The sequence below is a fragment of the Ursus arctos genome, unplaced genomic scaffold (assembly GCF_023065955.2).
Source record: "Ursus arctos isolate Adak ecotype North America unplaced genomic scaffold, UrsArc2.0 scaffold_13, whole genome shotgun sequence".
NCBI classification, from domain to species: domain Eukaryota; kingdom Metazoa; phylum Chordata; class Mammalia; order Carnivora; family Ursidae; genus Ursus; species Ursus arctos.
The window spans coordinates 44,236,041-44,261,880 of NW_026622797.1; the positions used below are offsets into that span (position 1 = coordinate 44,236,041).

A 25,840-nucleotide genomic window follows, 5' to 3' on the forward strand; every position below is an offset into this window, starting at 1 on the left:
TCTCGAAAGGCCGTTCATAAATATAAACAAATCAAAATTTGAGTCATTGTTAATAAAACGTATTTTTTAGAGTTTTGTGATTTTAATATTTCTTTTATCACCTGGATAGTTTGCACCTAACATGAGGAGTATAGATGTTTTTCTCTAAAATTTACAATAATATTTAAGTCAAGATACATCTAAGAGTTTTGTAAATCATCTTCAGAGATCTAACTAGTGAGTTTAATTTTAAACTGTACAAAAGCTAACACATAAAATAGGCATGCTCATCTAATTTTTTTTTTTTTTATTTAAAAGTCTCTCAGGCTCTACTCAGAGCATTATGTAACTGGTAAATGAGAACTAATAATCTTCTTGGCTCTTAGTAAGAAGAGTGTTACTAAGAATAATTTTTGAATGCTTAAATAAGGATTTTAATATACACAATGTGGCAACTTTCTCCATGTGATAATCATCTCTCTCTCGCTCTCTCTCTCTCACACACGCACTCACGCGTGCACGCACAGCCACAAGGGAAATTGGGAGAGAGAACATTTTATATAATGCATACTTTATTGATGGTGAGACATTGTAACATCTTTATAAGTTTCTCAAAAGCTAGCCTTCAGATATCTTCTTCCCAAATTTCTTCCAAGGAAACATTACCAGAAATATTACAAGTGAAATGTTATAATATATGCCATGTTACGATACTAACGCCACATGCAGATAACGGGCAATCATCCTTATTTCAAAAACTTCACAAGTATAACATCATTTAGAAGTACTGAGTACTTTGAAAATGACACTAGCATAAACATTATACTTTATATTAAATGCCAGTGAGAATCATCAAGCCCAAGTAATTAATCCTTATGAGGAAAAAAACTAGTGTTAGAGATTGGAAAGCAGGAACACTGCCTTTCTGATGCCTGAGAAACCTAAGATACTGTAAACAGAAAAACTTTCAATATTAGTGAATTTCATTGGTCTTGACTGCTCAGTTAGCTGTGGTATATTTTGAGCCACACATTAAAAAGGCATTGGAGGGGTGCCTGAGATCGAGCCCCATGTCTGCTCCCCACTCAGCGAGGAGTCTGCTTCTCCCTCTCCCTCTCCCCTTCCCCCTGCTTGTGCTTTCTCTTTCACATAAATAAATAAAATCTTAAAAAAAAAAAAAGGCTTTGGAAAGTAATCTGCTAACACTGAGTTTCTAAAATCATATATCTGAGGACTTGGATTTCTGATAAGCCGTGAAAATGATACAGGCTGAGTTCAACCAGTCATCTTTTTCTGTCTTTCCTATACATTTGCTGAAGTAAATGTTTAGGTCTCTGCGTAGCTATTATTATAAAATTAAAAATGGTTACATTATTACAATGCTTATAAACCAGTCATCACTGTAATGTATACAGCTAACAAGTGCAAACTTATAAAATTTATAAAAATGAGTCTTTGTATTTAAATGCCAATGAGATAACCAACTCCAACAAGATACCCATTAAGAAACAAACATTTCATGAATACAAAAAGGTTTTAAGAGGCAAAGGGGGAGTATTTGTTTTTCACCTCCTATCTTATTTAAAGCAAACATTTTCTCTTTCAGGTAGCAGAAAAGATCTACTGTTAAGAAATTTGGGCATTTTATAACCAGGTGAGATCTGAAGACTTTTGTGTTAAAACAAGGATCTCTAGACTGGGGATTCAACAAAAGGGAAAGAATGGCATCGTTGTTACAGGAAAGTCATTTCTGGTGCTCTTTGGAAGAAAAGAGAAATGCAGACAAAACTTAATTCTTATTTACCACAACAATATCCTATTAAACTCTGTGTATTAAATACACTATCATGTCAACCATATTATCTAGCAGTTAAATGAAGTGAGCCAAAATGAACAAATATTCTTGAACAGTAAGTTCAACATAAAATATAACAGAAACAGAACAACTCTTGGATCTTTTTTTTTTTTAGAAGTATTAGCAGGTAACATGTATATACAGATTCTGTCTTCAACGTGTCTGAAGCTATGGCCAACAGTATTTTTCTTTCAGCCATTTTTCTTACTTGAGAAATAAGGTAAATTATACAGTAGTATCCGACTTTACTGAATATGTTACTGAAATAATTTCAAGTTTTCTGTGAGATAGAACTTCTTTATGAGAATGTGAACACAGCAGAGTGCTAACTTAGAGACTAACACTTTGCTTTTGGAGGAAGTATCCTGGACATCAAAATCAGCAATTGAGTATGACTTATCAACATTCTCCTCCTTTCCCCACAAAAAATCGGTACATGTTTAGCTTTATTTGACTACTGTTAAGTCCTTCTTAATATTTTCTCCTGAGAAAAGTTAGAAGACAAAAGCCCAGTGCCAAGTTCTTTTCCAGGGGGCTGTGGAAGAAAGCTTTTGGGAAATGAAAATTGGAACTGCACTAATGTTATTACTGCGTTCTTTGAGGAGACCCAGAAGATGGAGAGGGGGTTATTTTCTCATTCTTCGGAGAAATATTTAAATCCTAGAATAATGAAGATTCACTTTACTTTGACTTTCTTACTATTTCATAACCCTATCCCACTGAACCAGTTTTATCCACATACTATTATAATAATTCATTGGCTTCCATTATCACATTACTTTATTCTCTCACTATAAATTTGAGTCACTTTGAAATAAAGGAGGAGTGAAATAGAAAAATTGAAAATAATAGTTTAATTCTGGGTCAGTCCCTTACTTCAAGTTACAAGTTCCATTTCTTTTACAGGAAAATTGTTTGTAAAAGGAGGTTATCTTTCTTTAATTTTATGTGTATAAGCATGGAACAAAATGAAAATTAAACTATTCTTTTGGAACTAATGCGAATGAGATATTATTTTAATGAGGATACACTGACATATTGGATTTGTATGCTGGCATAGAGAATGGACTTTTTGGAAGGTTATATGTATTTTAGGGTTGCAACTGTTGTCATATCATCATCATTGCCATCACCCTATCAATAATTCAGATAAATATTTTGCTTTACTTTCTCTCACATCCATCCTGTGAGGGAGGAAATGCAGTTTGGTATTAGCCCCAATTAAATGAAAGAAGAATCTAAGGTTCAAAAAACTTAAGTAGACTTTTGCTTATTATAAACTGGAGCTAGGACAACTAGAAAGCTGAATAAAATACAAACATCAGAGTAAAGTCACTTGAGAGGCAACTAATACCTGAGGACCCAGATCCTGGGACAGCGTAACAAGCAGAGAGTGAGCTGACATTCTGCCACAGCTTTTTCCCGTGGGCACCTGAATTTGTCCTGGAGGCAGGGGCGGTTACTAGCAGCAGGAAAACTAACAGAGCTTTTGGCAGTCTTGAAGGGGTGCAGTCAAAAATTGAGGGGCTAGGAATCTGCTGTAAAGGAATGGGTGGAGAACTGGACTCTGCTGGTTTTCTCCTCAGGAGAAAATTGTTGCCAAATTCTGAGGGGAACTTCATTCAGGAAACTAAGCAAGCCAAAGCATATACCTCTGCAAAGCAGAGTGGATTTTTCAGCAGTTTCTTGGTTTTAAGAAAACAGAGGGATTAAATTCTGATCTTAATCAGGGGCCCTGTGAATACCTCAGGCTTTCAAATTCTGAGAATTGAATTTACTATTATGAAGTAATTCTCTTTCATGTTAATAATGGATTTTTTCCTTAATGTCTCCTTTGTTTCACACTAATATAACTAACTCTTTTAAGTTACTGTTAACATGGTTAACATATTTCTTGCCATCTTTTGATATTCAAACTTTCTGTGTCCTTATATTTCAGAGATGTCTTTTCTAAACAGCCCATAGTTGGGTTTCGTTATTTCATTCAGGCCTTTAATCAGAGATTTTTGCCATCTATACTTAATATAATTACTCAGCTTTAAATCTGTCATCTTACTGAATATTCTCCATTTGTCTTGTTTATTTTTCATACTCTCTTTTCTTTCCATTTTTGTTTCCTTTTAGATTTTAAAATTATTTTACATAATTAGCCCAGTATGTATCTCTTACAGGTTCTTTGGTAGTATCCTAGAGATTACAACATGCATTTTTGTCTTATCAATACCTAACATACTCTTATTCCTTACCATATAATACAAAGATGCTAGAACATTTTAACTACAGCTGTCCTACTGCCACTGGCATCATTTAAAAATTTTATTTAAATTCAATTTAATTAACATATACTCTATTATTGTTTCAGAGGTAGAATTTAGTGATTCACCAGCTGTATTTCACACCCAGTGCTCATTACTTCCAGTGTGCTCCATAATGCCCATCACCCAATTACCCCATCCCCACATCCACCTCCCCTCCAGCAACCCTCAGTTTGTTTCCTATGGTTTTCTTCCCTCTGTTTTCATCTTATTTTTCCTTTCCTTCCCTTATGTTCATCTGTTTTGTTTTCTTAAATTCCACATATGAGTGAAATCATATGGTATTTGTCTTTGACTGACTTATTTTGCTTAGCATAATACCCTCTAGTTCCATCCACGACTTTGCAAATGACAAGACTTCTTTCTTTTTAATGGCTGAGTAACGTTCCATTGTGTAGACCATCTTTATCCCTGCATCTGTTGATGGACATCTGGGCTCTTTCCATATTTTGGCTATTGTGGACAACGCTGCTATAAACATTGGGGTGCATATGCCCATCGAATCACTATTTTTGTATCCTTTGAATAAATACGTAGGAGTGCAATTGCTGGGTCATAGGGTAGCTTTATTTTTAACTTTCTGAGCAATCTCCACACTTTTTTCCAGAGTGGTCACACCAATTTGCTTTCCCACCAACAGTGTAAGAAGGTTCCCCTTTCTCTGCATCCTCGCCAACATATATTGTTTCCTGAGCTGTTCATTTTAGCCATTCTGACCAGTATAAGTGTTATCTCATTATGGTTTTGATTTGTATTTCCCTGATGCCAAGTGATGTTGAATATTTTTTCATGTGTCAGCCATTTGTATGTCTTCTTTGTTGAAATGTCTGTTCGTGTCTTCTGCCCATTTCGTGACTGGATTTTTTGTTTTTTGGGTGTTGGGTTTGATAAGTTCTTTATAGATTTTGGATAGTAGCCCCTTATATGATAAGAGATTTGCAAATATCTTCCTTTTTGTAGGCTGGCTGCCTTTTAGTTTTTTAGACTGTTTCTGTTGGTGTGCAAAAGCTTTCTATCTTGATGAAGGCCCAATAGTTCATTTTTGCTTTTGTTTCCCTTGCTTTGGAGACGTGTCTAGCAAGAAGTTGCTGCGGCCAAGGTCAAAGAGGTTGCTGCCCGTGTTCTCCTCTAGGATTTTGATGGATTCCTGTCTCACACTTTTCATCCATTTTGAGTTTATTTTTGTGGACGGTGTAAGAAAGTAGTCCAGTTTCATTCTTCTCCAAGTGGCTGTCCAATTCTCCCAACACCATTTGTCGAAGAGACTGTCTTTTTTCCATTGGATATTCTTTCCTGCTCTGTCGAAGATTATTTGACTATAGAGTTGAGGGTCCATTTCTGGGTTCTCTATTTTGTTCCATCAATCTATGTGGTCTGTTTTTGTGCCAGTACCACACTGTCTTGATGATTACAGCTTTGTAATACCAGCTTATAGTCCGGAACTGTAAGGCCTCCGGCTTTGGTCCCCCCACCCTCACAACATTACTTTGGCTATTTGGGGTCTTTTCTGGTTCTATACAAATTTTAGGATTGTTTATTCCAGCTCTGTGAAAAATGCTGATGGTATTTTGATAGGGATTACACTAAATGTATAGATTGCTTTGAGTAGCATAGACAGTTTAATATTTTTCTTCCAATTCATGAACATGGAATGTTTTTCCATTTCTTTGTGTCTTTCTTAAGTGTTCTGTAGTTTTCAAAGTACAGATTCTTTACCTCTTTGGTTAGATTTATTTCTAGGTATCTTATGGTTTTTGGTCCAGTTGTACACGGGATCCATTCCTTGATTTCTCTTTCTTCTTCATTGTTAGTGTATAGAAATGCAGCTGATTTTTGTGTATTGATTTTATATCCTGTGACTTTGCTGAATTTCTGTATCAGTTCTAGCAATTTTTTGATGGAGTCTTTCATGTTTTAAAATTTCTTTCTTTAGGGGCACCTGGGTGGCTCAGTTGGTTAAGTGTCTGACTCTTGATTTTGGCTCAGGTCATGATCCTGATCAGGGTTGTGAGATACAGTCTGCTGTTGGGCTCCAAGCTGGGTGTGGAGCCTGCTTAAGATTCTCTCTTCTTCCATCCCCATCACCCCATTCCCACTCCCACATGCACTCACTCTCTCTAAAAAAATAAATAAAAATAAATTTAAAAAATTCTTTCTTTAAACATCTTAGGGCTTTTTTTTTTTATTGTTCCAACAGAAAATGTTCATTTAATTTATTCACATATCTATCCCTTTGTTGCTATATATTCCTTCTTGCATCTTCAGTCTTCCAACAGGAATCATTCATACTTTTGCCTGAAGAACAGTACCCTAGCATTTTCTGTAGTGTAGGTCTTTTGGAGATAAATTTCCTCCATTGTTGTCTGTCTTTTATTGTTTAACATTATCCTTACTGGGTGTAGACTACCATCAAGATTGATAGTCATTGTCTTTCAGCAATTTAGATACTGTTCTACTGTATTGGCTTCTTTTGTTTTTGGGAGAAGTCAGATGTCAGTCTAACTCTTACTCCTTTGAAATCAATCTGTTTTTAATTCTCTGGCTACTTTTAATATTTCTTAATTACCTGTGGTTTTTAGCAGTTAACTTTGGATTTGTTTTTATTTATTTTGTCTCAGTTCTTTGGGCTTCTTACACCTTTAGCTTATTTCTTTTCATCATTTTTGGAAAGTTGTAGCTATTATTTTGGCTTATTCTCTCATCTCCGGGGATTCCAATTATAGAAATCTTATTCCTTCTTGGTGTATCTCCTATGTTGCTTAGTCCATCTTCTGTATCTTCCTTTTTTCTGTATCTTGCTTTTTTTTTTTTCCCTCCATGCTTCATTTTGGATATTTTCTTTCAGCTTGTCTTCCAGTGCACTGATTTATGTTTTAACTGTCTAATCTGCTTTATAAAATCCATTACATTTTTAATTTTGATTTTCTAATATTTCAATTTTAGAACATCCATTCTCCTTATTGTTTTTATGTCTCTACTAAATTTCTCAGTCCTTTCTTTTCTGTACTACTTGGCAAGAGTAAACTTCATTATTTCTGTTAGTGTAGTCTCATACCCTTGTGGGCCTGGCTATTTTTCATTATGTGCTGAACCTTAGACTGATTGTTTTTAGAAATAATTTGAGTCCAAGAAGATGTTACCTTCCTCTAAAGAAAATATTCTCAATCCAGTTTTAGGGATTTAGCTGATCTAACACTGAGCTTCAGTTATCTTTACTCTAAGGTAAATTCAGGGTCTCAACACAAATTAAGAGAGTCCATCAGGTCTACCCTCCTCTCTGGCAGACCGTACCTTCCACTTCCTATGCCTGTAGGCTCAGGAAGCTAATGAAAATTCCACTCTCTTTCTCTGGTGCCCTCTCTAGAATTAGCCAACACTAAGGAAAAAGCAGCTCCAAAAGTCAGGTTCACCTTACTTGGCTTCTTTACGTTCCTGTCCTGGTAATTTTTCCTTTCATTGTATGACTCCAAGCAGACTTAAAAAAAAAAAAAAAAAAAGCAGCTAGTTTTTGTAGTTGGCTCCAGGAGACAGGCAGGTCCTAATTACCTAGGTTGCCATAACCTAGGTGTATCCCAAGAAAAACAAATGCCATGGGAAGATTTTCTTTTTTCAAAGGCAAGAATTCTAGTGCTTACAGTCATTACTGGCTAGTAACGACTAAGTTTTATAAGTATTTTTACACTTACCTGCTATTGCTTCAAGACTTGGAATTGCAATAGTGCTGTAAGTACTGATTCTCTTACAAGACCATGTATAAACCAGTGAGTCTTCTGTATTTTCCAGTCCCGAAACTGAATCAATAAAAAAAGAGCCCCACTTTTTAGATAATGTATTGAGAGGCTTTGCTTTTGGTCCCTGAAACAAGAGAACAATGAAAACTATGATTAATTTTCAATGTCATAATTTTTCCCATTAAGTAAATCAAAATAGAAAAGCTCTAGGAATTTCAGTAGTTTACTTTTAACCAAACTGTATGCTATATAAAAAGGAAAACAAAGCTTAGAAGTTCTTTCCTCCCCTGGGAGTACCTAGGTGGCTCAGTTGGTTAAGCATCTAACTCTTGATTTCGGCTCAGGGTAGTGAGGTCGAGCCCTGTGTCAGGCTCTGCGCTGAGCACAGAGCCTGCTGAAGATTCTCTCTCTCCTTCTCCCTCTGCCACCCACCATGCTCACCCCCTAAAAAAAGAAAAAAAAAAAAAGTATCCTCCCCTGGTTTTGTTTGGGAACCCTTTCTCATCCTTTGGGATTTGGCCTGGATGCCATCTAGGACATTTTCCTTAACCTCCCACCCTCAGGTTAGGTCTTCTCCATTTTCCCACCCTGAGTTTATCCCTAATATACTACTCATGCTGTCTTTAAATTATCATACTATTTACTTTTCACTTTTGGCAGACAATGAACTACAGAAGGTTAGGAACTTCCTTATATCTTAGTGTAACTTCAAAGGTTCATGTCTAGGTCAGAGCAGAGATACAAAAATTATAGACTAAATAAAAGATTCATTAAAAAATACTTCTCAGTGTTTTCTGGATATGGTATAAAATTAAGAACTGTAAAGCTCCCATCATATCTATATAATCTGGATTATAAAATCTGTCCTCTTTTTCTGATGAAAATTTCATTTTGGAGCAGCACCGAGTCTCAAAAATGCCTCCAGATTCATAATTCTTTGTGCTGCAACTCATTTTGTGAAGCAAGATGAGGATGTTTTCAGATGACGGCGTTTAGAAACCACCCAGCGAGAACCTCTCTGGATTTCACCAAAGATATTTAAGAGCAGTATAGAATATGAGTATCTGTGATCCTGTGTATACATTTAAGGTGCATTTGAATATAATTTCTCAATGTTTAACACACAGTTTATAGGATAACTTTTCATTATTTAGTTCATTATCGTTTCCAAAATAATGAGTCTGAGAAGAGATGATTCACATCACATATACTGTGTGTAAACAATGGTTCTGCAAACACTGAGTGGTAAAATCTAGGCTGCTTCTACCTCTATGAACATAGAAACATAGACTTATTTACCCTTTCTGGTTAAATATAATATGGATGCTGCTATGGTTTAACTGTCTGTGCCTCCCCAAAATTCGTATGTTGAAATCCTAACCCCCAAAGTGATGGTATTAGGAGGTGAGGCCTTTGGGAGATTGCTTAGGTCATGAGGGTGGAGCCCTCAGGAATGGATTAGTGTTCTTATAAAAAAGCTAGCTTCCCTCTCCTGGTATGTGAGGGTACAGTGAGAAGATGAAGGTCTATGAGGAACTGGATCTTCACCAGATGCCGAATTAGCTGGCACCATCACCCTGGGCGTACCAGCCTCCAGAACTGTGAGAAATGAGTGTTTGTTGTTTATGAGATAGCTAGTCTACAGCATTTTGTTACAGCAGCCCAAAAGGACGAAGACAGATGCCAGTCTCTGTTCACTCTGATATCGGAGTTTTTAATAACCCTTTTTCTCAAATATTTTAATATATATATCACTAATCAAAAGAATCATGCCATTTCTTGAACACATCAACAAGGAGTACTCCTTTTTTTGTTAGGGCTTTATATCTTGTAGGTATCATCTTTTAATGGTAAGAAACCAAGTTTCTTTCCTCACTTCTCCTTCCTCTCTCTGGTGTCCCTTAGACATTTAGCTGTGTCTCAATTTTCCTCACTAGGCCCATCCTATCTTTCAAGCCAGTTTGATCTCATCCTCCAAATATTTCAAGGAAAATAAGATATAACATTAAATCAATCATATCTTTCTTCTCACAAAGCCAGCTCTTTTCTTGACTTCTGTATTTATATGGATAAAATCCATTATTTCCAGTTGCCTATATTTGAAAACTAGCTGTTTCCACGTCCAACCCCGTCCACCAGCAACAGGCTTATCACCTGCCCACATACTCCTTCCATTTCTTTCTCACGACTATCCATTTGTTCATGTTTGTATTATCTCTGGTATGGGATGCTGAAACAGCTTCCTACAGTATCCCTTCCCACCACTCAAGTCTGCCCTTACATAGCTACATTCAACCCTGTTCATTCCCACCTTCAAAACTTCCTTTGGCTGACAAACCTATACATTTGTCTGTACATTATAATCTCCATACATTCACTCATATTATTTCCTGAACCAAGAATATGTTGCTGTTTCCATCAGTTGAAAATGTACTGGTGCTTTAATGTTTACCTCAAATTCTACATTTTTAATTTTTATTTATTTATTTATTTATTTATTTATTTATTTATTTATTTATTTTTAAGATTTTATTTATTTATTTGACAGAGAGAGAGACAGCCGGCGAGAGAGGGAACACAAGCAGGGGGAGTGGGAGAGGAAGAAGCAGGCTCATAGAGGAGGAGCCTGATGTGGGGCTCGATCTCATAACGCTGGGATCACGCCCTGAGCCGAAGGCAGACGCTTAACGACTGCGCCACCCCGGCGCCCCATTATGAAGTATTCTGTAATCGTCCTCAATGCAGTATGCATCCTGCTTTGTCTGAAATTCTTTTTTAACTTGTACTCTCTCCAGGCTGTAATGTTTTATTTACATACTCAAGCTCCCCTTCTCCTTTATCCTTGGACTGTAATGCATTCTGTAGGAAGGAACTGTGCGTGCAAGGACACCTGGGGGGCTCAGTTGGTTAAGCGTCTGCCTTTGGCTCAGGTCATGACCCCAGGGTTCTGGGATCGAGTCCCGCATCAGGCTCCCTGCTCTCCTTCTACCTGCTGCTCCCCTGTTTGTGCTTTCTCTCTCTCTGTGTCAAATAAATAAATAAAATATTAAAAAAAAATAAAAACTACCCCAAACACAGCAATCTAGAAAGGTAAATTTTTTCCCTCACAGTTAACTCCCTAATTTATTATTATTATTTTGTCTAATGGGTAGTTAAAAAACAACTTGGTCTAATTTTCTTATTTGGTATTTTTTTTGGAAGAATTTTTTTGAAGGGAATGAGGATACAGCTATTTTTATTGCTTTTCATGTATCTGGAACATAAAGCCAACAAACTGATAGAAAATTTCAAATTACTGGTTCTTTAAAAAATGTGCTTTCTTTTTTAGTTACCCACTGGAAGTACTGAGATAAGTATGTCTAGTAGGTCTAACCACAGTCCCTGCCACAGATACACTCTTCATTCTGGGAATTCCTTTTAAAGGGTAGTGGTTATGTTCCAGGCATAATTTTTTTTTTAAGTTTTATTTATTTAACGAATCTCTACACCAATGTGGGGCTCAAACTCGCCACACCAAGACCAAGAGTCTCATGCTCTTCCGAATAAGCCAGCCAGGTGCCCCGCAGGCATAATTCTTAATAAAAGTGTTTGTTTCTGATTGAAATGCCAAATAACTGTTTACTAAAATAAAGATTAAAATTTATTTTCATTATAGTAGAGTTGTCTAATGGAGTGAAGCTTTAGTGAACAATATTAGTCCCAGTTTATGTTTTTCTAATCTAACTCATAGAAATGTATCTCAGACTATTTTATTAGTAAATCAATTTAAAAGTCCAGACTCAGTATCAATCTGATTGCTTGTAGGTGGTATCAATATCACCATTGTTTTAATTTGTGCTTCATGGATTGCCAGTGAGAACAGGCATCTCCCCCGATGTAAGCTTTCCCCGTCAGTCACTGCTGGGTCCCTTTTATCCCATTTCCTACCTGAATAGATATAAATTCACTGTTGGTTTTCATTAGGTTCAACCATATGAAAGTGCTGATGTTCATCTATTTTAGACATACAAAAAAGGGCAATTTCATAATGTTCCATCTAAATGGATGTTGTAAGACCCTTTTCCCTGTCTTTTACCCACTGGTTAATAGTATTCCAGGTATCTTGAACAAAAATATTTAATACTGATACAAAGTCATCATTTTTTCTACTTATTGTTGCCCACTTGGATTCTAACTTGAGAAGGAACCACTCTAAGACCACAAAAATATTTTCATAATTTTTTCAATTAATTTTATAGATATATTTCTTATTTTCAGGTCTATAATCCATTTAGAATTTATATAAGGGGAAAAGGGACTCATTTTTCTCCGTATACTGGGACTACTTACTACTTACTGAACTATCTTTCCTGCTGATTGATAATCCTCTATCGTGCATCACGTTTACACGGTACCTTGGAACGTGCCTGGGTTCTTTTTCCTCCGTTCACTGACCTTTTTATATATTTTATTAGTAGTACTATATTAAAAAATTACTGTAGCTTCCTAACATGGTTAGTATCGAACAGGGAGAGATTCCTCCCCTTTATTATCCTTTTTTACAAAATTATCTTAGCTTTTGTGGGCCTTCAGTTTTCTGCCTAAATGCAGGATCAGTTTGTGATGGTCCAACCAAAATCCTCCTGGGATTTTGTATAACATTATATTGACTTTATAAATAAATCTGAGTCAAATAGGTATCAGTATAATCTTAAAATATGGTATATATCTCTCCATTTTTTCATTTGTATTTAGAAACTTTTTTAAAATTGAGGTGTAACTGACATATTAGTTTTAGGTACAGAACATAATAATTTTATATTTCTGTATACTACAAAATGATTATAATAAGTCTCGTTAACATCTGCCATCATACAAAAAATTACAATTTTTTTTCTTATGATCAGAACTTTAAAAATCTACTCTCCTAGCAACTTTCAAATATGAAATATAGTATTATTAACTAGAGTTACCATGCTGTACATTAAGTCCCCAAGACTTACTTATTTTATTCCTGGAGATTTGTACTTTTGATTCCTTTCACCCATTCAGAAACCCTAATAGAGACTTAAAAATTTCTCTATCAAGGTCTTATGAGATGTATTCCTAGACAGTAATATTTTCTTTGCTTTTATAAATGATTTCTTGTTACATTTTATAAGGGCTTACTGGTGGTACAGAGAAAAGCTACTGATTCTTTTTTTTAAGAGAGAGAGAGAGAATGCAAGTGGGGAGGGGCAGAGAGAGAGAGAGAAATTAAACAGCTCCACACCCAATGCAGGGCCTGATGCTGGGCTTGATCTCACAACCTTGAGATCATGACCTAAGCCGAAATCAAGAGTCGGACGCTTAACCGACTGAGCCACCCGGGTGCCCCGAGCTACTGATTTCTGAGTGCTGATTTGGATCCAGCACTGTCACAACTCTCTTCTTAGTTATAACAGTTTGTTGACTCCCTAGGGTGGTCTATGCTAATGACCATACAAGTCTGATATAATCACAATTTGGTGTCTTCTAATCCTAATTTTGTATTTCTTTTTCTTGGGGTGTTGGCCACCCCTCTCCTGCACAATATAATTAATAACAGATATCCTTTATCTAGCTCAGAACCTTGAAGAGCACGTGTCTCCATTAGGTATGGCTTTCTCCCCAGTCAATTTTTCCATTACAGATTATATTCTCACTGGGTTTTGTTGGATAGCTTTTCTCTAGTAAAAGGCTGGCCCCTTGTTTGCTGAGAATTTTCATCATTAAAATGAATTATTTTGGCACCTAAATTTCATAATGTCATTCTAAAAAGCTGAAGAATACATTTTTATTTGTTTTGAGTTAAAATGAAGAAACAGATGAGAACAGCAATGAAGAAAGCTAAAGAGGAGAGATCCTTTTAGAGGCTAATCTTATGAAATTTAGGACTGTCCAAGTAATTACAAGATTAACGAAGTGACTTTTGATTTGTTGCACAACACAGAGATAAATGAAAACAAATTATTCTTCCTTAGTCTCCTTAACTAGGTTTAATCATTAAAATGGGCCATTTTTGCTTATCTGTCATGCTCCAACATAGTGGAGTGGATAATCAAACAGATGCAGTAAGTTTTTAGAAAACATTTCTTATATAAGCCTCTAAAGTACCATGTGAGATGTTCTCTGCCATTATCTTGAACTTCCTGTCACAAATGAAGGGAAGTAAAAGTGATCTTCACATTCCAGATAGTTTTATGGAGGGTGAAATTACTCTAAATATCTGAGAAATTGAATTCAAGCCTAAGTGAAACAAAATGCTAATCTCTACAGAATGTAGTAAATGTTTTTGGTCAGTGAGTGCATCTATCCTGAAATGATCTGTTTTTAAATTACACTGTTAAAAGTTCACTTAAGCTGCATAAAGTTAACTAGAAATAAGGAATTAAATCCCTTTGCATTCAGGTTTTGTACTCACTAAAACACTGCATGTGATATATAGTCTGTGTATGACATTTGGTTAGAAAAATGAAAATACATTTTTCTTAATAATCACAAAATCAACAGAAGAACCCTCACACGACGCTTTCTGTTTAGCTCCCTTTATGGACTGTTTCCCTCCTTCTGTAGCAACTGAGGATGTCTGTATTCTTGTTTCCTCCACAGGGAAGCAGGAAAGAATCTGAATTCTCATGACATGCTGTACTTAACACCAGGCTTTGATGTGCTGGTGGAAAAAGGGTTCTGTGTATAGGAATAGAGGTGAATATGAAAGCCGTCTGGCTTTTAGAAGTTGTGGTCCTAGGTTTATGTAACGAGATAATTAAAAAAAAAAAAAAAACCCACCCAATTGTTTTTAAATTTTAAATCTGCTTTTAAATATAAGCAGAAAGATGTATGACAGAGGATTCTCTTTAAAGTAGAGAAAACTGTCCTGAAAGTTGTCCTGAAATATTTGCTGAGGATAAGCCCATCAATACAAATACTGCCTCAAAACAAACTATAAAAACATGGCGGCATTCGGTCTGACCAGGATAACTCTGGAGTCAAGTAGTACGAGAACACTTTGCTTTCTCAACATAACGCTTTGGGCCACAGCTAGGAATCCTGCAGCAAAACACCTGCCTCAGACCCCAGCAGAACAGGGGGACCCATCTTTCACAACTCTACTTTTCCTGGAATCTCAACAGTAGGAGATGGAAGGAGAGTTCAGGGGTAAAACTGGAACCTTCTGAGGGCTTTATTCTAACCTTGTCACTTGGCCAAACCCTCCTATTCCTTGCTTCCTTGTCCACGTTCAGTGGAGCAGAGTGGGTTGGGGAGGCAGAGTTTGATAGGAAAGAACATTATTTCGATTTTGTCTTAGGAAATAAAACTTTCAAGCTGTTGACTCATCATTTCCTGTCCAAAAGCCAATTATGAACTTGTTCATGTGTTTATAACACATGAGAATCGTGGGAAAAGGATAGGGCTACTGTTCATTGTAAATGTTGGAGGAAACTTTCCCACGGATTCTTCATTTTCTCAATACAGTACCTGTATTCTCAAATCATACTGAAGAAACCAAATCTCCTAATTTCTCTTTAGTGAAAACCTTCTCCAAAGTCACTCAGGATAGAAGGCCTACCTCCTGTAAGACTGCTTTAAAAGCTCTTCTTAATTCAGTCCAAAGAACTTCCAATGTCATGTTCAAGACTAAATGCTACTCAATGGAAACTTCATAAAAACCTGAACCCTTTATTCTAACACTTTGTTGGGTCTACTTATAGTTATTATTATTTTTTAAGTAAATAGACTTTAGGTTTACAGATAAATAGAGCAGATAGTACAGAAAGTTCGCATACATCTGTCCCCGCCCCCGCCTCCCCTCCCCCCGACTGTCTCTCCTACTAACAACATTTTGTATTAATTGATGTGGTACATTTGTTATCACCAATTAACCAGTATCAATACATTATTATTAATGAAAGTTTGAAGTTTACATTAGGATTAACACTTTATGTTGTATAGTTCTATGGGTTCTCACAAATGCATAATACCATGTTTCGACCATTACAGTATCACACAGAAGAGTTTTACGACCATAAAAATCCCTTGTGCCCCATTTATTCACCTCCCTTCCTCCTGAACCCCTGGCACCACTGGTCTTTTTACTTTCTGTAGTATTGCCTTTTCTAGAATGTCATATAGCTGGAATCATATAATCTCTAGCCTCTTTAAATTGGCTTCTTTCACTTCGTAGTAAGCCCTTTAGGTTCCTCCATGTCTCTGTGTGGTTTAATAGCTCATTTCTTTTTATTATTTTTTGTTTCTTGATTTGAGTTTTTCCTTCTTTATAGTTGTTCCACTGGAACGAATTTAGAAATCCATTTCTGCTTCTTTTTGCTTTTATATACTTTCTCCCTTTTCAGATTTATGACATGTTTTACTTTCTTTACCTCAAGTCTTCAACTAAGTTTTATTCTTGCAGCTCAGGAGCAAGTCTAAAGGAGCTACCAATTTATTAACTTATACACATGAAGAAAGAGCAGAAGCACTTTCATGGCCAAGCAAAAGAGACATAAGGTATGGCTATAGTGAGTCAGGATCTGGTTGCCTCAGCATTAGCCAAAAAACACCCATGGTGTCATAGCACTGGATGAAAGCAAGAGGGCTGGAAGACAGATGGTCAGTGTCATCTTGGCATTATTTAAAAATTATCAACAAGATTAACAACAGAGCTGAGATGGCAAGAAGATCCCCATAAGTGCCAACAGATGTCATTACTCTTGGCACAAACAAGCACTTTTTAAGATATGTCAAACATAAAGGTTTTTCTTTCCAGGAAAGAGCTGAAGGAAACCCTTACCTCATATTTTCCTTTTTTCTCAAGAGGCTCTGATTCTTCAGGCTTCCCGTCTCTGTCCCCTCTGAGCTCTTCCAGGATGAGGACTGTCTCCCAATTACTATAATGACGGGCTGGGAAAATGTCTGAATGCATGCTGTCACCAAAGTAAACAACCTGTAAGTCAGACAGCAAATTCTGTTTGAGGCATGAGAACTGTGTGAAAGAAAGGGGTGTTCATTCGCTGAAGCAGAAAAAAATTCCTCAACACCTATCAGAGTAGGACAAAAGTTACGTAAACATCGTAAACTTCCTTGAATAGCATCACAGATGACTGTCAACTTGCCCCCTTTGGTTCGTGGGGCACCAGATTTGTTGTAAGAAGTGACACAATGCATTTGCAGGCAGAAGAAAGGCAGAGGCTAACTGATTTTATTGAGTTTTCTGAAGAAGTCCGAGTCTATATGTTTACAGTTAAGCCTGCCCTTAGAATTGAGTAACTGGTGGAGAGTTAGAGAGATGACTTTCACAATGGGTTAGATTTCGCAGGAGTACACATCACAACCGCTTTTCCAAGAGTTTCTGGGACCTACCCAGACCGGCTGAGACAGAATCTCTGACAGGGTTGGGCAAGCAGACTCCGGGAGGCTCCCCAGGTATTCTGAGGCAAAGCCCCACAGATCTAATCCATACCCCTCAATTTACACGAGGAAACGATGTTGAGGGAGTATGAACTAGAACGTCCAAGTCAGAATGCTCTATTAAACCCTGCAAGAGTTCCCAGGGGGCTGTGGCAATGTGGGAGCCAACGAGCAGGTGTCAGTTACCCATTTTTGAGAAGAAAGTGTCCTGCTGTAAAAAATGCACCAATGTCCAACATCAACAATGTGGCCAGGATATCAAAAGCGAGTATGTCTTTAGGCTAGTCTGTGGTGTACTTTCAGTTAAGGTTTGTTTTACATATAAAATTTGTGTGATGAACTGTTATCAGGATATTATTCCTCAGGTACCCCACACACTAATCTAGTGTATCCCCTAGAACTGTGGCTCCCTGCTTGGAATCTTTGCTCTTCTCTGTTACAGATAAAGGTCCAGTCTCGATCGCAGAGAAAAGGCTTATTTAAGCAGAAGAGGTCAAAGACCGGCAGACAGGCAGAGGCAGATGATTTCCCCATAGAGAACTAAGCTGAATGCATTTAGAATTATGGCTTTACTTTGTAATGGTTCATGTCTGCAAGTGGGCATCAAGAACCCCACCTCAACCAGAAAATACCTTGGGTTCATTCCTGCCAGTCATCTTCTTCAGAAGTTCATACAGGTGGACGGCGTTCCCTTGAGAGTACCAGCCAGGCTTATCGAGAGATGGCAGTGCCTCCTGCTCCTCGTCCTTTTCTGAAAACAGAGCTGGACAGTCATATACTGTGTAACCAAGGGACAGCGCCCACTGGGCAGACCATACCACGCACGGCTGCACGACATGCACAAGAAGGAACCACGTGGGGACGGGAGCTCGCATGCAGTGAGCACCCATGTCATCCCAAGTCCTGCATGGAGATCTCCATCTATAGATCTATCATTTTTCATATATATAGGATTTTTCAAATGATTTTTTTAGAGCAGTTTTAGGTTCGCAGCAAAACTGAGGGGTACAGAGATTTCCACTACACCCCCTCCCTGGCTCTGCAAGTGCTAACCTCCCCCGTTACCGGTGACAGTGATGTGTCAATGTAGGTTCGTCAACTGAAACGAATGTTCTACTCTGTGGGGAGGATGCTGATAATGGGGGAGGTATATATTAGTTCATCCTCACAACAATTTCCTTAATTGAGGAAAAGAAAGCTCAGGGAAGTTATTTTGCCCAAGATCTCAAAGCTGGTAAGTGATTTATTATTAACCAAACTCTGTAGTTTACATTAGGACTTCAAAATGGGGCCAGAAGACAAGCGGGTCAGACAGACCCATAAACCATCTCTAAATCTGGATTCCTCGACCTGGATATGGCTCGTGGATACAACTATAAACAAGATACAACTACAGGAAAAGAGAAATTTTTATCTGGCGTCCTCGACAATGGCCAAATGCAGTGCTGTTTACGCTCCTCCATTATAATTAAGACTAGGTCAGCAACGGATAAAAAAAAAAAGGTGGACTTTAGAATGCATTTTGAACTTCATTTTATAAAGTTTATTGTTTTTACGATCTCCCTCAGATTGATGAAACAGCACTATATTATGAAAGATGCAAACCAGTATTATTTTCATACAAGTCAATTATGTCACGGCTTTTAACACATTCTTAAGGACTGGGTGGAATGCATTCATTTAAGAAATCTAATGAAAATACATATTCAGAAATTTTTTTTTTTAAAGATTTTATTTATTTATTTGACAGAGAGACAGCCAGCGAGAGAGGGAACACAAGCAGGGGGAGTGGGAGAGGAAGAAGCAGGCTCCCAGCGGAGGAGCCTGATGTGGGGCTCGATCCCAGAACGCCGGGATCACGCCCTGAGCCAAAGGCAGACGCCCAACGACTGTGCCACCCAGGCGCCTCACAGAAAAATTTTTTGTACCTAAGTTCTGTAAGATGTCCAAATTATTCCTCAAATCTTTTAACTTAATGATTCATGGATGTTTGGGTTATAACCATGACAGAGAAAAACTCACACACCAAAGCTCAAACTTGTTCCTGTAACATACCCATTCCCCCAAAACTGACTGAGTAAAATTAGGAAGCAGGTAAGGGTTGGACAGAGAGATGGAACAGCAATCAATTAAAGCAATTAGTAAATCAAACTTTTTTAAAAAGATGTTTTATTTATTCATTTGAGAGAGAGAGAGAGAAGCCAGTGAGAGAGGGAACACAAGCAGGGGGAGTGGGAGAGGAAGAAGCAGGCTCCCAGCAGAGGAGCCCGATGCGGGGCTCGATCCCAGAACGCCAGGATCACGCCCTGAGCCAAAGGCAGACGGTTAACGACTGAGCCACCCAGGCGCCCCAAAACTTTTGATTTTCTTATTGCAAGAGGATATGGACAAGAAAAGTAAAAACACAAAATAGTAAAATTTTAGTCAGCAAAAGGGTTCCAAAATAACTATGGGGAAATGATACGGTCAAGGCTATGGCTAACAATCTTAAACAGAGGCAAGTTCCTTAACTTACCTCAGATAACAGAATCTTCCCCTAGAGAGCAAGAGTTTTGTTAAGAACAGTTTTGTGCACCTGTGCCTGACCACTGCCCGTATGTGGCTCACGTGGCAGCTCACATCTGGTTCCCCCACCTCCCAGTATGCTTGGTGTTACTATCTTACTGTTTAAGTAGTACGCGTTTATGTGATTTTTCTGAATCAGTAACATACTTACATATATCAGAAGTCCCATGTTTGAACTCTCTGCTATGCACGTACCTGCTCTACAAAAGGTACCCGCGTCTATGCGGACGAAGCAAATACATACTCTTCTCCTCTCCCTTCTAAAAACACATTTACTGAGGTATAACTGATATACGATAAACTGCACATATTGCCAACATACAACCGATGAGTTTTGGCACATGCATATACCTGTTATGAGCTCAACTGTCTTCCCCTCAAATTCCAGTTTTGAAGCCCTGACCCCCCGTATCTCAGATTGTGGCTGTATTTGAAGACAGGGCCTTTGAAGAGGTGATCAAGTTAAAATGTGGCCATTAGGGTGGGCCTAATCCAATAGGACTGTGTCCTCATAAGAACTGATTAAGACACAGATAATTATGTGATTAGGACATGGAAGAAAGACCACGTGATGAAAGTAGGGAGAAGATGCTTATCTACAAGCGAAGGAGAGAGACCTCAGACTTCTAGCCTCCAGAAGAAAGCAAAAATATTTCTGGTGTTTAAGCCCTCAGTCTGTGGTTCACTGTTACAACAGCAGTCTTGGCAATTCATATTATACCCATGAACCCTCCCGTTTAAATGCAAATATTGGCACACTGTTCTGCAATGTGATTTCTTAAAAAAAACTTCTCTAGATAATACATTGCAATCTGCTTAGTTTTTAAAATAGGTGCACGTTCAATAATTAATAGTCCTCTATTGGTAGATAGATATGTGACATGCTGCCATTCTTGTTGTTATAAGGAAAATGTTACAAACATTAGAGAATCCTCACAGCCTGGTGGGATCACACAGACTGTACCTGGAAAAACTCATTTTCTTTTTTTCTTTCAACTCTTTCTTTCAACTATATTTTACAGAACACTAGATGGCCCAAGCTCCTGTCTTGAGGATGCTTATATTCTGTTAGCAATCTCTGACTTGACAGAGGTTTACTAAACAATGACTTATAATTAAAAATATATTTACAATTCTTTTGATTCCTTGAACTCCTTCCTGTATTACGTGGACCTGACTGGACAGTGCATATTTACTTTTACATACTCCTTCTTCACTTTTGAGTTAGAATTTTTTCCTTCAATTGTGCATTTTTATACACACTTTCTCCATTTTCTTTTTTTTGGGGGGCATGGGCAATGAGACATTTTTTTTTTTAAAGATTTATTTATTTATTTGACAGAGAGACAGCCAGCGAGAGAGGGAACACAAGCAGGGGGAGTGGGAGAGGAAGAAGCAGGCTCCCAGCGGAGGAGCCTGATGTGGGGCTCGATCCCAGAACGCCAGGATCATGCCCTGAGCCAAAGGCAGACGCTCAACGACTGCGCTACCCAGGCACCCCGTGAGACATTTTTTAAATGTTTATCTTTTTAAGTAAGCTCCAGGCCAAATTGGGACTTGAACTCATGGCCCTGAGATCAAGACTCACCTGCTCTACCCCCTGAACCAGCCAGATGCCCCCAATAAGACATTTTTTATGTAAAATGTCTGCTAAAATGCTCGTCTGTGTTGGGAGCCATAAAAAGAAAATTACATATTAAGAGAAATAAATACCAGTGAGTTGGAGCAAATTTAATAGAATAGAAAGGAACACCCTTATCCACTTTGGTTTTGAGGGTTTACTATTCATTTGATATTCATAATTCTTTAATAACTAATAGCAGTTAATTCTTTCAAAGTCTTTTCCTTTAGTTTAAATACCCCCCCTTTTTTTTGTTTGTTTGTTTTCAAAGATTTCATGTATTTGTCAGAGAGAGAGCACGCACAGGAGAGAGCACAAGCAGGGGGAGTGGCAGGCAGAGGGAGAAGCAGGCTCCCCGCCCAGCAATATGCTTAACTACCTGGCTCGGTTCCATACCTAATATGCTGGGACGTTTATTTCTTTTCAGAATAACAATCTTCAATTAACTGCACTAAGACATTCTCTCTTCGGGTTACTAAAATCTGTCATTGGTGATCTGACCAGGAACATCTGCCTCACCAGAAAATCTGTTTAGAATGCAGAATCTAAGGTTATACCCAGACCTACTGAATCAGAATCTCCATTCTAACAAGATCGCTAGGCGGTGTGAGTGCGCACTCAAGTCTGAGAAACACTGATGTGGAGAGGACAGCAGGAACAAAAACCTGGTGGAAGAATAGAAGGCATTCATCCCGGCAAGGAGAGACTACTGGGTATCCGTAGGGAGCAGACAGAGTGAAGACGAAAAGGTAACTTAGCAACCGGATTTGGAATTCGCCTCAGGAGGCTACGGGGAGATTCTGTGTGTATGTGACTGGCTGTACAGTATGCCTAACAGTAATGAGTTACATACAATATGTTTAAAGGAAATGACAAATGGAAATCTTGCCAAGTATCTGAGGGCAGCGGGAAAGAGATACAGGGAAGGAGAGGTACAAGTGAGTGCAGGGGAGGAGTTAAGAGATTCCTAGGGAAGAGAGTGATGGGAAGGGAGCAGAGAGCAGAGATGAGGCGTTTCACAGGCGGTGATGCATGCACACTGCATGTGAGAGGGGGAAGGGACCGGAGGTCTGTCGCTGGGGCCAATTCAGTGGATAGTCAAGTAACGAAGATTAAAGGCTGTAAAGCGCCCAGCACGTTTGGTTGTATTGCTTCTAGATGGAAGGAGAATATGCAGTTTGATTTCAGAATACTGAGTAGAGCTAGCTGTGTGCAGGAGGAAATAGGGTATTAGGCTCTAGAAAAGAGGTCTCAGGGAAAGATGGGGGAGTCGGTGCGTTGGTGATAGTTCAGGCCAAGAAACCAATGACAGCGATTTGGGTCACGATTCCTAAATTGGGGGTAGGGGGAGGGGCAGCTGGCCGCACGGGGGACACAGCAGTGAAAAAGATATGGTCGCTCTCCTCAATGAATCTACAATCTTGCAAGATGGACCCCCCCCCCCCCCCCGCCCTTAGCCCTGGCGAGGAGATGAATCACCCAGTGATGGGGAGGGATGCTGCACATTTTGCCTAGAAGAGGGTCCCCGCCCCCCAAACAATCCTTAAGCAGGTTTGGTAAGGATCATCCTGGCAGGAGGCACTCGGCTCCTGCCAACTCGGGCACGGGTGCAACTCTCCCCTTCTGGTCTCCATGACAACGGCTGACGTCAGGCCTGTGCGACAGTTGCAAGGACACCCTGCCCTTGAGGACTGGTTTGCCCAGAGCCTTCCATCCCAGAAGGTCCTTTGCCTTACTTTTACTTCTGCCTTTAATCCATTTGGAGCGCTGGTCTGACTGACAGGGCCCTGGAGGCTGTAAGAGCCGACTGACATGACTTGCGTGGTACAGTAACATTAACTGCCACACGGAGGACGGTTTGAGGGTCACAGGCTGACGGAGGCCGGGCGATCAGTTAAGTGCCGTCACACCCAGTGGTGATGGGAGTGTACCAGTTCACACACGATGGTAAGGGCAGGGGCAGGAATGTGGAAGTGACCGGCCCGAGAAAACTGAAGGACAGGTTAGATGTGCAGGAGAGAGGAACAGAAGATGATGGATCTTTCTAGCTTGGGCAAGATCCACTGGACAAGTTATAATGGAATTACGGAGTGCGGGAGGGGAGCATGCCACGACGGGAGGGGAAATTAATGAGTGCATCCATGCACTCCACTGCTGCGGGGTGAGGAGAATCCGTAAGTCCGGCAGAAGTGACGCCCAGAGACAAGGAATTGGGAATCATTAGTACAGAGGTGATAGTTGAAACCATCACAGTGGTCGAGGGCCGAAGAAAGGAGGGTTAATACGGAATGCTGGAGAACGTTAGCCTTTAAAGAGAAACACGATACAATGGATGTGAGTTCCAAACTGACTAAAAACTAATGGAGATAGTTTTTAATATATGAAATGTTACAGTTTGACACTAATACTGAGGAAAAATCTGTTAGAGAAATATGTGTGAAGTTTGGAAAATATGCTGTGTAATCATAAAGGTCACTGGCCTGCAGTATTCAGACAGGACTGAATCAGACTTTCCTCTGGTTACTCTTCAAAGGAATAAATTGTTTGTTTTAAACATAATGGAAGACTTTTCTTTTTATGGAAATCAGTGAATTCAACAACGATGATCAACAATTCCTTCACTATTGTTAACAATTCTTAGAAAACTACATACTGATTTAGAAGCTAAATTTGTGTTAATGCTGTTTACTCATAGCTGTTATTTAACTACGCAGTTTCATTTGTATGAAAATATTTTGATAACTTACTTTGTATTGATTTTGAGCACAATAAATATTTTACTGCAATAAAACATTTTAGTAGAGAGAGAGAAAGGTGAAGGGAAACCAGCAATGGAAACAGAGCAATTAGAGGTAGGCGAAGAATCAGAATTGGCCCCCAAATGAACACTACAACAGAACACCACGAATGAGAGGCTCCTTCATGTTAGCATGATCCTCTTATTAATAACAGCTCTGGCAATCTTATCGCCCTCAAAATGGGAATAAAGTATTTTGTGTTAACTCTAAAAACTGCAGGATTCATTGTATCTTCCACTGAAATATTTTATTTTATTTTATTTTATTTTTATTTTTCTTAAAGATTTTATTTGTTTATTCGACAGAGATAGAAACAGCCAGCGAGAGAGGGAACACAAGCAGGGGGAGTGGGAGAGGAAGAAGCAGGCTCATAGCGGAGGAGCCTGATGTGGGGCTCGATCCTATAACGCCGGGATCACGCCCTGAGCCGAAGGCAGACGCTTAACGACTGAGCCACCCAGGCGCCCCCCACTGAAATATTTTAAATCAGAGACCCAGAAAATTTGAGCTGGAAAGAACTTTAGAGATCTTCTAGTCTAATCACTTCTGGATGCGAAAAAAACGGAGGCACACTTTTCAACGTATCTACACGAAAGCAAGAAATCCCACTTATTCGGAGCAGAGAGCAGAGATGAGGCGGTTTCAACAGGACGTGACGCACACCACACGGCATGTGAGAGGGGAAGGGACTGGGGGTCTGTCGCTGAGGGCAAGTAATGACCATAAAGAATACAAGGTGGCCGGCATGTTTGCAGTGTTTTCATTGAAGAGTTCATTGGAGGCAGTGGAACCAGTGAGTGTAGACAAACTCTTCTAGAATTTTAGCTGTGAAGGTAGTCAGCGAGGTTTTAGCTGGAAGACAATGTAGGATCAGGGCATACTTTATGTTTTTTTAAACTGAAGATATGAGAACATGCATATATATATCCATGAGAACGGTCTTGACAGTTTTCAACTGTGGCAGTTTTGCTCCTCCGGGCAAATTCGGCAATGTCTGGAGACATTTTTGGATGTCACAACTTGGGATGTGGGATGCTACTAGCATCTGGTGATGAGAGGCTAGGGGTGCCGCTTAGCAGTCTACAACACGCAGAACGGCACCCCAGCTACCACTAACAGAGAACTCTCTGACCCCAAATCTCAAAAGTGCTAAAGTGAGGAAACCCTGGTCTAGCAGAAAGAGAGACAGTGATGATATTTTTTATATATTGTTTTAATGTCTCCTATAAATCCTTGATGTTAGGAAATAACCCGTTATTGGGGATTCAAATAATACTCTTTGTGTTAAACAAAAAAACTATTTCCCCCCTCACAAGTTTATATTTAAATACGTAACTACTCAACAAATGTTTGTTTTTATTTTTATCTGCGGGATTTTCATATTTTCTTCCAAGAAAATCTATACCTGTTCTATATCTATAGTCGTCCTTAAACTGTTTCACAAAGATTTTTTTTTTTTTAAAGATTTTATTTATTTATTCGACAGAGATAGAGACAGCCAGCGAGAGAGGGAACACAAGCAGGGGGAGTGGGAGAGGAAGAAGCAGGCTCATAGCAGAGAAGCCTGA

At 38.8% G+C, this 25,840-nt stretch overlaps 2 protein-coding genes across 8 annotated transcripts in view; one reads left to right on the forward strand and one right to left on the reverse strand.

Annotated features, from left to right (window-relative positions):
* The window catches only part of TSPYL1 (TSPY like 1), a 52,299-nt gene extending 28,266 nt beyond the window's left edge, over positions 1–24,033 (forward strand). For 2 of the 4 annotated variants that reach the window (XM_048226118.2, XM_057311131.1), the window contains one exon: positions 1,586–2,832. The gene's annotated coding sequence lies outside the window, so the exon portion shown is untranslated. Of the gene's footprint in view, positions 1–1,585; positions 2,833–16,293; positions 16,389–17,730 lie in introns of those variants that run through there. The other 2 variants (XM_057311130.1, XM_057311132.1) reach the window with 2 other exon arrangements.
* The window catches only part of NT5DC1 (5'-nucleotidase domain containing 1), a 139,085-nt gene that overhangs the window by 1,800 nt on the left and 111,445 nt on the right, over positions 1–25,840 (reverse strand). For 2 of the 4 annotated variants that reach the window (XM_048226117.2, XM_026489241.4), the window contains exons 9-11: positions 17,921–18,039; positions 16,672–16,824; positions 7,836–8,004 (exon numbers count right to left, since the gene is read on the reverse strand). In XM_048226117.2, coding sequence (XP_048082074.1) covers positions 7,836–8,004; positions 16,672–16,824; positions 17,921–18,039 — 441 coding nt within the window. Of the gene's footprint in view, positions 1–7,835; positions 8,005–16,671; positions 16,825–17,920; positions 18,052–25,840 lie in introns of all 4 variants that reach the window. The other 2 variants (XM_057311128.1, XM_057311129.1) reach the window with 1 other exon arrangement.